This window comes from Carcharodon carcharias, chromosome 15, assembly GCF_017639515.1.
Source record: "Carcharodon carcharias isolate sCarCar2 chromosome 15, sCarCar2.pri, whole genome shotgun sequence".
Taxonomy (NCBI): Eukaryota; Metazoa; Chordata; class Chondrichthyes; order Lamniformes; family Lamnidae; genus Carcharodon; species Carcharodon carcharias.
Genome location: NC_054481.1, coordinates 63919580 through 63936132, shown reverse-complemented (window position 1 = coordinate 63936132; position 16553 = coordinate 63919580). Strand labels below are relative to the sequence as shown.

At 43.3% G+C, this 16553-nt stretch overlaps 1 protein-coding gene across 1 annotated transcript in view; it reads right to left on the bottom strand.

Moving 5' to 3' along the window:
• Positions 1 to 643: 643 nt before the first annotated feature.
• LOC121287881 (3-phosphoinositide-dependent protein kinase 1-like) overlaps positions 644 to 16553 on the bottom strand; it is a 103302-nt gene continuing 87392 nt past the window's right edge. The window contains exons 9-14 of the mRNA XM_041205880.1: positions 16205 to 16301; positions 13546 to 13719; positions 12586 to 12803; positions 10702 to 10759; positions 8343 to 8495; positions 644 to 5656 (exon numbers count right to left, since the gene is read on the bottom strand). Coding sequence (XP_041061814.1) covers positions 5543 to 5656; positions 8343 to 8495; positions 10702 to 10759; positions 12586 to 12803; positions 13546 to 13719; positions 16205 to 16301 — 814 coding nt within the window. The 3' untranslated portion in view covers positions 644 to 5542. The remainder of the gene's footprint in view (positions 5657 to 8342; positions 8496 to 10701; positions 10760 to 12585; positions 12804 to 13545; positions 13720 to 16204; positions 16302 to 16553) is intronic.

The following is a 16553-nucleotide window of genomic DNA, read 5'->3' as shown; positions in this document are numbered from 1 at the left end:
TGACATAAACACATATTTAAGCAGGAGTTGAGAGACAGCTATCAGAAACAGGAAACAAAGGTCATTTTTTGCCTTCTCTTATGCAGACTTATTATTTCTCTGTTGAAATTAGTTAACAGCATGCATCAGTGCTGTGTATGACCAGTACATACACCAGATAAGCCAGCAGTTGAGCTTTATCCTATGTTAAGATTCTATTCAGCTCCGAGCAGGTTTTTGAATTAAGTGACAAACTGATGCAAAAGCACAAAATCTCAGGACCATTTGTCTATGTTTTGTAACACCGCCACCAGATATAAAATTATACAGCACTTCATGAAACAGTAAGGTGGTTCACACACATTCAGTTGCTCTGATGTGCAGTGAGACTTGTGCAGGATCCCAGAATCAGCAAAGAGATATGTAAGTGAAACATTTTTGGTGATGCTGTTTGAGGGACAAAGCAGCAAGAGAACTAATTCTCTGCTCTTCAAAGAGTGTTATGTTATCTTTTAGATGCCTGCGAGGCAGTACTTCGCCAGTACGGGATTGCAGTAGCAGCCTAAAGCAGAAACTACGCAAACCACAACTTTCTACGCCAGAGGCAACAGTGTAACAACTGTGATACACAAATTACTGTTAAAATAACGAGACAAGAGAAAGATTTGATGTTTTGTACCTACAACCCCTACATGCTTTAATTACAGAACTATTGAGCATTACGTGAAAAGTTCAAATCATTCCGCTCCATCTAAAGCACAAATATTCATAAAGTATTATACGTTCATTAAATTATGAGGAATATGGTTCAAATCATTGACCAAATAGAAAATTTATATAATAAAAGCCTGGAAACAAAGTCAAAATATTATAGTTTACAATAGTTATTCATATTCAAAGGCTGAACATCACATACATACACAACATGGCCCCTGAACATGAATTAACTCCAGATGCAACTCATATATTAGAATTTAAATAACAGACTGAACTACAGGCTAGCTTTAACCAGTAAGTAATCTGACAAGAATAAAACAAAAACAAAATAAAGTGTGTGTGGTTTAATATATTGCATTACTTGCTTCAGGCTGGTTTTACTTTGCTCACTGCCGTCGTGCATCAGTGCCGCTGGTCTCTAAACCAGTCAGGGTCTTGACACCATGTGACCACTTGATATGATTATCAACCTGGACAAAATGTGCAAGTGGCAAGGATTTTTTGGGAGTGAGAGAATTCCTTCCCCTTAATTGCTCACAAAATACAGGTTCTGAGATCAACAGTGTGGGATATCAGAGTACATGAGCTTAATGCTTTTTATCTGAAAGTCCTCTCTTCACAATTTAGATGCTAACCCGTTTGAGATAGATAGGGTTATTGCCTTTCACAAAATAATGAAGTGAGGTTTCAATGGCACTAAACACATGTCTCCTCTAATTTTGGGACCATACAGAATTACAGCTGCAGAAATTAGCAATGCCACAACTATATGTGTCAAGGTTGAGAGTTTGTTGGGGTGGGAAGGAATGGGAGTGGTGAATTTTATTAAACAATCCGCACTTACTAGCTGATAGAGCACTAGATGTAGGCATGTCTAAGTGCATCAGATTTGTACAAACACGGTGAAGCATTACACATGAAATCACATTTTTAAAATAGCATATCGTACACAAAAAACATACATGTTCACTGAGCAGATTTGGAAAGGACTCCAAGATTAAAGCAGCAAGCCATGGATGCTGTCACCAGTTGTACAGTCATAAGCAAACATGAACTGGTGTTTTGAACAGAAAATCCATAAAGTACAACTCAATATGATGCCAAATGGTATAATCAATTTCTCAACTTACACTCCCATAAAAGTAGCCATAAGGGGAGGAAACACTTGCATTCTGATTGACATTGGTTGATTACAAACTGTATTCACTAGGAAACAACATGAAGTACTAAACCTATGGCATTTTAATGCTGCTGTTTTTGGAAGAGTGATGAGATACTGGACTCCTGTTGCCCTTCTCCTTGTTTACTTTCTTACCCAGTGTCATTACAGGGCTGATAAATACATAGGCAACTCAAGACCCACATGAAAGATACTTGGGTCTGCACCATTGCAAAAAGGAGTCCTTTTTATGAGTGCAGTCAGTGAGGCATACAATGCATGTGCTATCAGCTGGTCGCTGACAAGATGAAGCACCTACCCATCTTCACCAAACTGCAAAATCTGCATTACTATCCTACTTGCTTTTTATAAGAGTCATACAAACTCAAAACATTAACTCTGTTTTTCTCTCCACAGATGCTGTCAGACCTGCAATTTTTGTTTTTGCTTTTTATGAGTTCTACCCTTTTGAATTCTTGTCACCCTCTACACGTACAATAACGTTCAAGGAATGAGAGACTCATAACTTTTACACACACAGTAAGCACTGTTGTCCCATTAAAAGCAAGTTGTCAATCATTGATCTTTCAAAACAAATGCTGTGAAAGCATTTATTGAGCGCACAAATACAGTATCTCTGGTGGACCAGTGGCTGCTCCTGCTGTCTCAGGGGGTTGGGAGGGCAGGTAACTCCTCCTAAAGCTTTTGTGGTTGAACAGGGATCTACCCAAGAACATCATCTACAAAAAAAACTTGGTTACCTCCTGATCAGTTAATTAGTTTAAGATCTAATGAAGTGGGGCTCTTCAACCTGGACAAAATTAGCTGGGAGAAGATATTGATGGCTTAGAGAAAGTAAAACTGGTACAATAGTAGCAGCCCTGTGACAGCATGAGCTGTCATTTCCTGAGGCTCCACCTAGTCAGGTTTCAGAGGTCAGAGGCAGCGGTTTCACCTAGTTTACTGGGATGAAAAGAGGAAAGTGACAAGATGACAGATTATGGTAACAGGTGGTTTCCATTCCAGTTGTGACCCATAGCTGGACCCCAACCCTTCATTGTAACAAGGGTTATACTGCTGCTAGATGATCACTGGAAGACTGACTGAAGGCCGCTCTTTCAAGTTACATTAGCCAGCCAACTCCTGGATAGGTCAAAAACCACATGTCAAATGCTGCAGTGCCTCAACCTGCTGAATGAAAGTGGCCGATGGGCACAGCCATGGGTACAGGAGGTTTGAGCTCACAGCTTACTCTGCAAGGCAGCAATTTCCCACCAGACATCCACACAGATCATGGGCTGCTCAGACTATAAAAAATCAAGGAGGGAAAATAAAAATAAAACACACACACAAAGAATATGTGAAGAGTTTCACTGCATGTATTCCCAAGAAAAAAAAATCACATTTTATGTAAGTCACTTTACAGTTGAGTTAGTGACAGGCTCTGTGGTGTACTGGACAGTTTCTGTTGTAGACAGCACATCACTGTTATATTAAATATACATCACCATCCAGTTTGGCGAAACCCTCCAGTCTTTAAGCATTGCACTGCCCCGTAGATGAACATGAACCCGCCGTTACAGATTAGCAGTGTTAGTTTCTCCCCTTCCCGAGGATATGGATTGTGACTGAGTTTGGTTCGATGGGCGGTGACTTCTCTCTCAGCCCTCGCTTAGGTGGCTATTCTCTACAGGTGACCTGATGGTGAGCAATTCACGGTTGGGTGGGGCAGAGTAGGGACACACCCAAGTTCAAACCCATCCTCCCCAAATGTCCAAACACTTTGCCCACAGGGGTACATTGGATAATAAACAGGAGTAAGAAGCTGGCTGAATTGTCCCTTGCTAACTTGAGGATGCAAAGGCCAACTGTTGCCCTTACTGCCAATGATTGAGCCAGAAATCCCTGGGTCTGTGGGACTTGGCTACATACAGGTGAAGCATTAGGAGAGCCCTGGCCAGCTTTGATTTTTGTTGCTTTAAATAGATTTCTCCTCCCCTCCCCTGAATTTTGCTTGCATACACGGAGCATCACAGAAATGTCTCACTGCGGTTACACAAGTACCAGGCGTAATTCTAACCCACCCCCTGCAAACACACACACATACACACACACACATATATATTTATATATATTTATAGATATATATATATATATATACAGAAAATTTACAGAAGTTACACAACAGCAGACTGGGTACTTTCAAATCCAGTCACGTGTACGAGTGTGCAGCATTGAGCACAGCCAAGTACCTCAATCCCTGCTGCCTTCACACCCTGTCCCATTGGCCAGAGACCAATGGCTAAAGGCAGATCCTGGGCACGTGTTGTACTATGCTGTCATTGGAGTCACAGCAGAAAACAAAATGCTGCAACTTGCAAAGTGAACATTTGGTTGCACAAACCTTTTCCAGATGCTCACAAGCCTGACTCCATGACTGAAATTTAGCACGGAGCAAGTATAAACTTTAGCGAGTATTGCACCATCACTGAAACGGTTTTGGATACTTCAATTATTTAAGGGAAGGGAGAAGCAGCAAAAGAACTTGTTGGTTTAAGCGTGTATTAATTCAGTGCTTTGCACAGTGATGAACCCAACTCGTTCAGATTAACATTTTCAGCCAAGCAAAACTCACTGACTGCCCAAGATCAAAAATTAATTTCAATCCTTTTGGTTATGGGCAACAACTTAACAGCAGCCTGCTTTGAAGCTGAATCAGAATGGGCAAACAATTATATAAAACAAGACATGTACAGAGTTCTATCGCAGCACATGGGCTGGTTCGATAAGAACAGGTCAATTAATTACAAAACTTCATCTTCTGTTTGAGTGTGTAGCTTGATCAACCATAACCAACTTGGAGAGACAGGGCCGGCCTTATAGTTAGATCAATAACAACTTCACTCTGGGAAAGTAAGTCACTGCATAAATAAGGGGTTGATTTCCTTCTGCATTTAAGTGTGTTTATATGCACATCGACTCCTCAGTACCACTATATACCCTTGGCATTCGTACAAATGAGAAAGCAATGCTGCAGGAGTCAGAGGCCAGAAGAAAGCAAGGACAGAAGTGAAAATTTACACAGCTCTTGAATAATTTAAAAAAAGTAAAACAAAAAATAAAAAGGTAATATCACAAAGATCAGGCCCTGTGTAAATGGAGGGCTGCCTGAACTGGAATGGGGGTTGCGGGGTACACGCACGGATTGGGTTTTGCAATCTGCCTGTGAAGCAGTTTATAAACACGTGATTTTTTTTTTCTAAAAGCATCAATTACTCAGCAACCTGGAACGACAGCAGACGTTACACATAAAGAGGCAAGGGCTTCCTATCTGCAATATGATAGGCCTGCAGCACAAAGAGCAGGCAAAGCAACCCGCAATCCCACTTACATGGAAAGGAAGGAAGGAAAAATAGGTTGGAGCAAGCCTGCCCCCACCACAACCCACACACACACACACAAATAGAACGATTTATCTGGATGCCATAGGCTGTTTCTTTTTAACCTGGGGAGGAAAGGGACAAAGGGAAAGGGGAGAAAGAGCAAGAAGGGGAAGGGGAGGGGGAGAAAGAGCAAGAGAAATGGATGAAGAGGGGGTGGGGAGGCTTTATTTGCTGTGCTACAGTTCTTGGCTGTGGAGCACCAGCAGCTTGAGAAAGCTTCTCCATAAATGTGAGCTGCAGTTTGCTAGATGCCAGCATTCTGTTGGTTCTGGTATCGCCGTCGCCACACTTCCTGGATCTTTTTGCACCATTTGTGTGCATTCCCACTGGGATCCATTAAGTAATATGTCCGGTTAGGCTGCAGGACAAAACATCAATATAAGTGACACTGTGTAATTGCCTCATATCAGTTCACTGACACTATTATAAAGGCACACTTTGCTTGCACACATTTCTAAAGGAGAGAGATAACTCAGAATATCCTCATCAAAGTTTCTTGTTCAAAAGTAACCCTATTTGCCGTGTGTGAGGTACTAAGAGTAGGAATCAAATGCTTTATATAGAAGCACTTCCAAAGCACCAACATCAGAACAGAGCAAAGAATGGAGGCTGATCTATGTCCATTCCTGCACAATTCCACATGGGACCCTGTTGTATTCCTGAGTCACCTGGAGGGTCCAAGCAGCAAACAAAACCAGTTTAAAACTGCTTTTATGTCTCCATTGCTGCCACTTTCTGACTGCTGGGTTTTATGCAATCGACACGATTACTGGAAGCATTCCATGGGCCCTAGCCAAACTAGCAAGTTGACTTTGGTCTGCTACTGACTGCATACACCAGTAGCGCTGGGATGGCAATGCACCAGCACAGAGCAATGTAACAGCAGCTGAAGACTTTAACACTCATGTGCGCATAAGATGTAGAAGCAGAAGTAGGACATTCAGCCCATTGAGTCTGCTCCGCCATTCAACGAGGTCATGGCTGACCTGATAATCCTCAACCCCACTTTCCTGCCTTTTCCCCCATAACCCTTGATTCCCTTACTCATTAAAAATGTCTTTCTCAGCCTTGAATATAATTTAACGACCCAGCCGCTATAGCCCTCTGTGGTAAAGAATTCCACAGATTGACTACTCTGAGAAAAGAAATTCCTCCTCAGCTTTAAATGGGCGCCCCCTTACTCTGAGATCATGCCCTCTGGTCCCAGATTCTCCCACAAGGGGAAACAACCTCTCAGCATCTACCCTGTCAAGCCCCCTAAGAATCTTACATGTTTCTATGAGGTCGCCTCTTATTCTTCTAAACTCCAATGAGTACAGGCCCAACCTAGAACCCTTCTTTTTCACCGGGATATATCTTTGTTGAGAGTCATGAACTACTTTCTTAAACGTCTGCCATTGTTCATCAACCATCTTTTCTGCTAAACTCCTTTCCCAGTCCACTCCAGCCAACTCTGCCCTCATCCCTTTGTAATTACCCTTATTTAAGCTTAGCACAGTTGTTTCCGACCCAAGTTTCTCACTCTCAAACTGAATGCTAAATTCTACCATATTATGGTCACTGTTTCCTAGGGGATCCTTTACTCAGATCATTTATTAAACCTGCCTCATTACACATTACTAGATCCAAAATAGCTTGATCCCTGGTTAGATTCATAACATATTGTTCCAAGAAACTGTCCTGAATACACTATGAATTCTTGCTCCTGTCTACCTCTGCCAATTTGATTTTCCCAATCTACATGAAGATTAAAGTCACCCATGATTAAGGTACTGCCACTTTTACACGCCCTCATTATCTCCTGATTTATTCTCTGTCCTACAGTATAGCTACTGTCAGGGGGCCTATAGGCTACTCCCACTAGTGTCTTCTTCCCCTTGTTATTTCTTACCTCCACTCATATGGGTTCTACATCTTCTGATCCAAGATCCTTTCTTGCTATCGTACTTATTCCATCTCATAGTAACAAAACTACCCCACCACCCTTTCCTTCCTGCCTGTCCTTTAGAAAAGTCACACACCCCTGAATATTTAGTTCCCAACTTTGATCTTCGTGTAATCACGCCTCCATAATGGTTATAAGATCATATCCACTAACCTCTATTTGTGCCGTTAATTCATTTATTTTGTTCCGAATACAACGTACTTTAAGTAAAGAGCCATTCATTTTGCCTTTTTACCATTTTTTCCCCTTTTGACTCTATTTGATGCTTTTTTAAAATGTTTGTACACTCTGTCCCTTCCTGTCACATTCTGGGTATCATTACCTAATTAGCTGCCCTGCAAGGCTGCCATATCCTTTTGCTTTTTAAGCCTACATATCCCCTTTCCAGAACCCTGCCCTCCCCCAAGCCTATATACACACATCATCTTAGATAGTAAAATGCACCTTACATCAAAACCACACATTAGACCATTGGGTACTCATTGAGCCCATGAGCTGCATGTGGCAACTTCTTATGATGTCTCCCCGGGCCGTTTTTGGTACCATATTATGAAGATGAATTGGCTGCCTAAGCCAAGGGCTCCCAAAATTGTGGGTCTCAACCCCACAAACAACTGGGGTCATGAGCTTCCCCCCCACCTCTAAGGCAGCAGTACTGATTGTCAAGTGGCAATTCTGGCAGGACAGCCCTGAGATTGGTTCCATGACCCCATAATACATGCGCACATGCTCTTTTTTTCTTCTTGTCACGATTTGGAGGGTGTGGCCTCAAGGAATGAGTGAGACCTGAGCACTGGTTCCAGAGGCCGCAAAACGATTGTGGGGAACAAAACGATCACTTCCTACGCTTACAATTCTACCCACCCTCCGCACTCGCAATTAATCCCCCCAACCCCTCATCTCATGCAGCCCGGTCAAAATTTGTCAATATAACAATTGGCCCTCACTATTTTTCTGGGCAAAACCACTGCATTAAGCTGACATTGAGCAAAGATGCCACAATCTAATACTGGAGAATTAGCAGTTGATCTACAATTACAATATTTTATTGTTGGATCCAGACTCATGCACAAAACAAACTACCTATTAACAGACTTACAGTATGAACAAAAAAGGTTTTGAAGTTCTTGGCTTCTGGACGTAGCTCCTGTGACCAGGGAATCTCCCCTTTCAGAACCTTGTTGACGGGATCCACGTAATAGAGATGGGGGCCCTCGGTGAGGAGCAACTGTCTGCGTCGTGCAAACAGACCCTGCACAACCAAAAATCATCAATAAAAGCAACAGGCTCAATTTACAAGACAAAGCTAGCCCGGAACTGGGGAATGGCACAGCTACATCAGGATCATTGTAGCAAATAGCAGACACAAAGCCCTGATACATCCCCAGTTCACAAATCATTTAGGCAGTCCCACCCCACTAGGGTCAACTGCTGATGCTTCACCACTCTCTCCATAAATGCTGCACCTATCTGCGGGAGGGAGGGGGGCACATGCTTTCTCCACCTAACCTATCAAAGCATCTAGCCTACCAGACAGGGGCGCCTGGGCTCTCTGCACCCAGCCTACCAGAGGAGAGCGCGCTCTCTGAACCCAGCTTATCAGGCAGGGGCGCGTGTGATTTCTGCTCCTAGGCTGGGGGGGGGGGGGGGGGGGGGGGGGGCACGCTCTTTGCATCTAGCATATCAAAAAGAGGCACATACGCACTCTGCATCTAGCCTATCAGACAGCAGTGCGCATAATCTCTGCACCTTGCCTGTTAGACAGGGGCGCCTGCGCTCTTTGCACCTAGCCTATCAGAGAGAAGGGCGCGCTCTTTGCGCCTCGCCTATCAGAGAGAAGGGCGCGCTCTTTGCGCCTCGCCTATCAGAGAGAAGGGCGCGCTCTTTGCACCTCACCTATCAGAGAGAAGGGCGCGCTCTTTGCACCTAGCCTATCAGAGAGAAGGGCGCACTCTTTGCACCTAGCCTATCAGAGAGAAGGGCGCGCTCTTTGCACCTAGCCTATGAGAGGAGGGTGTGCTCTCTGCACCTAGCCTACTGGGGGTGGCATGCTCTCTGCACCAAGCCTACGGGGGGAGGGAGCACATGCTCACTACATCTAGCCCATCAGACAGGGGCGCGCGTACTCTCTGCACCCAGCCTATCAGACAGCGGCACGCATGTTCTCTGCACCTCACCAATCGAGGGTGGCGCACATTCTCTGCACCTAGCCTATCAGGGAGGAGCGCATGCTCTGTGCATCTATCCTATCAGAGAGCAACGCGCATTCTCGGCACCTAGCCTATCTGGGGAGAGGGGGGGTGCACGTTCTCCATGCCTAACCTATCAGGGCTGTTGGCATGCTCTCTGCACCCAGGCTATGGGGGAGGGCATGTGTGTTTTCTACACCTTGCTTATCAGACAGGGGCGCGCGCTCTCTGGACCTAGCCTATCAGAGAGAAACGCTCCTACACTATCAGATCTCCTTAATATCTTATAAACTTCAATTAAACCACCTCTTAATCTTCTAAGCTGCAGAGAATACAACCCCATTTTGTGTAACCTTTCCCCGTAAGTTAATGCTTGGAGTTTAGCTATCATTGTTGGACTGGAAGCATACTGATGTCCAAACTTCTCCTGAACATACTCTAGGAACTCTACCCTTTACACTATTACTATCCCAGTCTATATTAGGATGATCCTCCATTATAACTACTCTATAATTCTTGCACTGCTCTGTAATTTCCTTGCAAATTTGTTCCACTACAGCTTTCCTACTAGTTGGTGGCCTACGAAATACATATAGCAATATATAACGGTACCGCTATTATTTCTTAGCTCTAGCCAAGTGGATTCTGTCCTTGACCCTTCTGGGGCACTGCAACGTTCATCTGAACCAATACATTACCAGATAAGACTGCAGCAGTTCAAGGAGGTAACTTACCACACCTTCTCAAAGGCAAATAGAGATGAGCAACAAATGCTTGCCTTCCTATGATATTCAAATCCCATGAAAGAATATTCAAAAAAATACTGCTACCCCTCTGTCTTTCTTTTCTTCTTGATCATTCCTGAACACCTTGTATCTAGAAATATTTAGCACCCAGTCCTGCCCTTCTTTGAGTCAGGTAGCCATTATCGCAACATCACATTTCCATGTGCCTAACTGCACTTTCAGCTCATCAACCTATTTACCAGACTTCACACATTCACAGTAACCCTTTTTTAGACTTTATTACACCCCCCCTTACTCTGACACCTAGATAGGGAACGGCTGCCCTGGGGACCAGGAAACCAGGGACTGGAGCCACTCAGTAGCTGACCAGATCACCGCTTTGTGTCCCAAACACTAAGCATGAAACAATAAGTGCCAGAGTCTCTTACACTTTTCCAGAACCACTTCATCCAATTCAGGGTCGTGGGGAGTCAGATCTTATCCTGACAGAGTCTCTTACACATCGATGGAAAATAAAACATACCTTCCTCTTATCAACTGGACCCATCTTCAGGATTAAATTGTTTTCTACAAACTGGTGCCTGAAAGACAAAAGGCCAGTATTAATTACACTGTGCAAACTAATGGGAGAAATGCAGAACAGATAAGCAATGTCCTACCAGTGATATTACAAACTTGTGTTGGGGAGGGGAGAGAGAAAAGGGAGCAGGGACAGCCAGCACACACCAGCCAATGCCCAACAACCCCTGTAAATATTTTAAAAATCTCCGGGAGCCCCCTTTAAATACAGACACTTCCTTGGGCCTGCAATCCAAGACAAGTACCAAATACCCAGTTGAACACAGTAATATCATTTCAAAATGTGTTTTTTCGAATACAATGACAGTAATAACATTGGAATAAGCAAAGAAACAGCTGCATTCACCAATGTGAATGTTTGTACATCAGAAATATCCCATAAGTAGCCATAACATCAACGAGCGGTGAATCAGACGTTTTGTGGTAGAAGGAGTTTTTTGTAATATTCTTTCATGGGTAAGGCGTACATTTGTTGCCCATCCCTTATGGGTCTTAGAAGGTGGTGGTGAGCCGCTTTCTTGAATTGCTGCAGTTTATGTGGTGTAGGTATACCCACAGTGCTGTTAGGGAGTTCTAGGTTTTTGGCCCAGCAACAGTGAAGGAACGGCAATATAGTTCCAAGTCAGGATGGTGTGTGGCTTGAAGCAGAACTTGGAGGTGGTGGCGTTCCCATGTATCTGCTGTCCATGTCCTGCTAGATGGTATATGCTGTGGGTTTGGAAAGTGCTGTTGAAGGCGACTTGGCAAGTTGCTACATCTTGTAAATGGTACACAATTCTGCCATGGTGTACCAATGGAGGAGGGAGTGAATGTTTAAGGTGATGGATGGGGTGCCATTTGAACAGGCTGCTTTGTCTTGGATGGTATCCAGCTTCAGTGTTGTTGGAGCTGCGCTCATCCAAACACGTAGAGTGTATTCTATCGCACTCCTGACTTGTGCCTTGTAGATGATGGACAGGCTATGGGGAGTCAGGAAGTGAGTTGTTCGCCACAGAATCCCCAGACTCTGACTTGCTCTTGTAGGCACAGTATTTATATGGTTGGTCCAGTTGTGTTTCTGATCAATGGTAACTCTCAGTGCAAAATAGTGGGAGATTTAATGATGGTAATGCTGTTGAGTCTCAAGGGGAGATTGGAGATGGCCATTGTCTGGCACAATGTCACTTGCCACTTATCAGCCCAAGCCTGAATGTTGTCCAGGTCATGCTGCACATGGACACAGATCGCTTCAGTTCTGATGAGTCACGAATGGTACTGACCACCACGCAGTGAACATCCCCACAACTGATCTTATGATGGAAGGAAGCTAACTGATTAAGCAGCTGACGATGGTTGGGCCTAGGACACTACTGCAGTAATTCCTCAGGGTAATGTCCTGGGGCTGAAACGATTGGCCTCCAGCAGCTAGTTGTGGAACATGTATTGAGCCGGGATGTTGTTAGGGCCCATAGCTTTTGCTGTATCCATGGCCTTCAACTATTTCTTGATATCACGTGAATGACTCAAATTGACTGAAGACTGGCATCTGCAATAATGGCGATCCCAGGAGGCCACCAAGGTGGATCATTCACTAGCTATTTCTTGCTGAAGATGGTTGCAAGTACTTCAGCCTTGTCTTTTGCACTAACATGCTGGGCTGTTCCATCACTGAAGATGGGATACTTATGGAGTCATCTTCTCTGGGTGCTGACAAGGACACCAGGAGAACTCCATGTTTCTCCAGCAGTGTATGAGCTGGAGCTACAGGGAACAGCTGTTGTGAGTGTTGTGTATTTGGGAGATGGCCAAGCATGAAGGGAGAAGGTGGACACACATTGATGCAGCTTACCAGGGATTTCTGTTGGCTTGTTTCTCAAGCAGCAGCCGTTTATCCTCGTCTGTAAACTGAAGATCCAGTTCAAACGAATTGTCGTTGAGGTCATGGATGTACTGGTCAATGTTACTGCCTGACCTCTGGGGTGGGCTGGGCTCCAGCGTAGACAGTGACTGTGAAGAGCTGGAGGGACCCACCTGCATGCAACCAAACTGACTGAGGAGGTCATCATACTGCAGTCAGCCACCGAGATAGAAAGAGAAAAAGAAAGGTGTTAGCTTAATAACTTGCATTTCTGGAATGCTCTCACATCAAACAACTGTTTAACAGAGAGGAAAAAGGCAGATTAGTAAAATGGGAGGGAATATTTGGGAGGGAGAATGTGAAAAATAGAATGATCAAAGAGAAGGGAAACAAACAGATAAATATTTGAAGGGAGAAAGTGAAAAGGCAGAAGAATGGAATTAGAATAGAGAGCTCTAGTAGGGGAGCCAGTTCTGGCACAGATTTGAGGTGCTAAATGAGGGCCTGCTGTGTTGTGAATTCTGCCAGACTGCAATTTCCTCCTCCATATAACCATGTAACATCAGAAAAGACTTGTAGGAGGCCTTGGAAGGTAGGGAAGTAGCAAGGCAAACTGTTTTGGGAAAGTATTAGAAAGGGCGGAGATATAATAACTGAAAGATCGGCCTCATTTATTGGAGAGGGGCTATGCTTGGAGTTATGGCTGGAAGAGACTTCAGTCCAATTCTAATATCCATACCCATGTACACACACAAGGAGAGCAGGTCTATCACAGTCTAGTGTGATGTCACCCACATCACCAACGTGGATTCCAGCAGTGACTGCAGTGAACAGCAGGATTAATTCAAAATCAAATATCAGAAGCAGAGCAAAAACAAGAAGATGATTATTAAAGTATAAAATGATATAAAAAATGGTAAAGCAATTTGGAGCAAAGGTGCAAGTACTCACATTGCCATAGCAATCCTCGTCATCCTCAGACATTGCCGGGAGATATGCGGTGAGTTTTGGAGGGATCTGAAGGTGCAGATTCTCCCAGGCAACAGGTTCAAAGAACGGATGGGCTTTGAGGAGTCCATAACCTCCCAGCTCTTCACAACCAAGGCGTTTGGTGTGTTCAAACACCTAGAATGTAGGGGTAGGGAAAACATTCTTGATATCAGAGGCAAGAATACCGAAATAGTTCCAAACTCTGGTGCCCATTCCATTATCCTCTTCACTCATTAATTTAGTTGGTGCTGTAATAAAATCCTTTTAATTCTCTCAATAGTGTGAATTCACTAACCACGTCCTACAAACAGCAATCAGATGATTTACCAGTTAATATGTTTATAATATGTTTTGGTGGCAGAGATGTGTTGGCCAAAACACTAGAAGTACTCCCCGTTTCTTTGAATAGGTCACAGAATCTTTTACAGCCCACTGACCAGGTAGTTGTGGCCTTAACATGTCATCTGAAAGACAACATCCACAAAAGTCCCCAAGTATTGCACTGAAATGTTGGCCTGGATTAGAACGTTCACTGGACTAGGGTTTGAACCCATGACTTTGTCTGCCTCAGACAAATGCATTACCAGCTGAGCAAAGCCATGAAGCAATAGCCTAATCCAATAGCCTACAGCTCACCCAAGTAACAAGTCTACAATCACAGCAAGTGAGCTTCAGACCAGTAGAGCCTGCACTTGTACAGTGGGTACACTGCTGAACATTTCATTTTTCCACATTATTCTAGAGTTCAAGCAAAATAAACATATCAGAGATAAATAATTAGGTTTATGGTCATCCACAGGTTTTATGAAAGGGAAATTGTGTTTGACTAATTTATTGGAGTTCTTTGAGAAAGCAACAAGTAACGTGGATGAAGGGGAACCTGTTGATGTAGTATACTTGGATTTCAAAAGGCATTTGATAAGGTGCCACATTAAAGGTTACTACACGAAATAAGGGCTCATGGTGTAAGGGGTAACATATTAACGTAGATAGAGGATTGGTTAGCCAACAGGAAGCAGAAAGTAGGGACAAATGGATAACTTTTGGGCTGTCAAATTGTAACTAGCGGAGTGCCACAGGGTTCAGTGCTAGAGCCTCAACTATTCACAATCCATATCAATGACTTGGATGAAAGTTCAGAAGGTATAACTGCTAAATTTGCTGACGATTCAAAGATAGATATAAGAGTAAGTTATGAAGAGGACATGAAGAGTCTGCAAAGGGATATTGGTAGGCTAAGTGAGTAGGCAAAAAATTGGCAGATGGAGTACAATGTGGGAAAACGTGAACTTGTCCACTTTGGCAGGAAGAATAGAAAAGCAGCAGATTATTTAAATAGAGAGAGATTGCAGAACTCGGTGGTACAGAGGGGTCTGGGGTCCTGGTACATGTTTCTATACAGATACAGTGATTAGGAAGGCAAATGGAGTATTGTTGTTTATTGCAAGAGGAAATGAATATAAAAGTAGGGAAGTTCTGCTACAGTTGTATAGGGTGTGGGTGAGACCACATCTGAAGTACCGTGTACAGTTTTGGTCTCCTTATTTAAGAAAGGATATAATTCCATTAAAAACAATTCGGAGAAGGTTCACTTGATTGATTCCTGGGATGAGGAATTATCTTATGAGGAAAGGTTGGACAGACTGGGCCTATATCCATTAAGAATTAGAGGTGATCTTACTGAAACATAAGATCCTGAGGGGACTTGACAGGGTGGATGCTGTGAGGATGTTTCCCCTAACAGGAAGAACTGGAACTAGGGGACACAGTTTAAAAATAATGGGTCTCCCATTTAAGACTGAGATGAGGAGAAATATTTATTCTCCTCATTATTCTGTGGAATTTTGTTTCCCCAGAGAGCAGTGGAGGATGAATATTTTTAGGGCTGAGTTGGATAAAATCTTGATTGACAATGGAGTCAAAGGATACAGGAGATAGACAGGAAAGTGTAGTTGAGCCACATTCAGATCAGCCATGATTTTATCAAATGGCGGAACAGGCTTGAAGGGCTGAATGGCCTACTACTGCTCCTAAAATGTTTGTTTGCACATGCAGAATAAAGCTAGTTGATGGTGACAAGCTTTTACTATACAATCAGCAGCAGAAGTGAATCAGGAGCAAGGGAACTGCATACACAGATTTAAAATTTCAGAGCTGGACACCCCTCAAAGTCAAAAAGCAGTGAGGGTGGACTTCTCTCCCATGACCACTATAAAAACAGAAAGCATCCAAGTTTGATAATGATTATTTTACAAACAGTGTCAAATTGAAAGTATTATTTGGGAATTCCAATCTCCCTATGAATCGAACCGTTGGATCTGTACATTCAATGCATGAGCTTTCTTTTTATACAGATTCTCAAAACATCAACCAGTTACTAAGCATTGCACAGTAAATGATAGTTATTAACAACAGTCCCTCTCACAGGGAGATAAATCCCATGTGGTCTTCAGGTTAAAGACATCGTTTGTATTATGGAATACATCATATCTTGCAACCTTATTTTTATTAAAGCTGATTTGAGATTAGTTATTCAATGAGAAACTGAGAGTATGGTTGTTTGGAGGTCAGGATTTTGTCTGCAGCACAGGCTGGAGAACACAGACATTAAATCACTTACCAAAAGTTGCTGCACCAAATCTTTCGCTTTTGGGAAAAACTTTTCTGGGAATTCATATTCTAATTTAATAATTTTTTGGAATATGAGATATTCATTGCTGTAGAGGGGAAAAATCATGCAAAGATTAACAAACAGTATTAAGTAGACTTCAAGACAATTCAAAAGTTCACTGGGCTTATCAAACCTTGGATAAGACCTTCTTGAGCGACATGTTCAATGCAGGATCAGGGGTGGGGGGAGGAGGACTGGTGGTGTCCAGGTCCTGGCAGCATTCTCCATGACCTAACGAAGTAGCAAGTGAGCGTACTGACCCGTGCACAAAGACTTGCAGGTTAGGCAGTTAAATTTG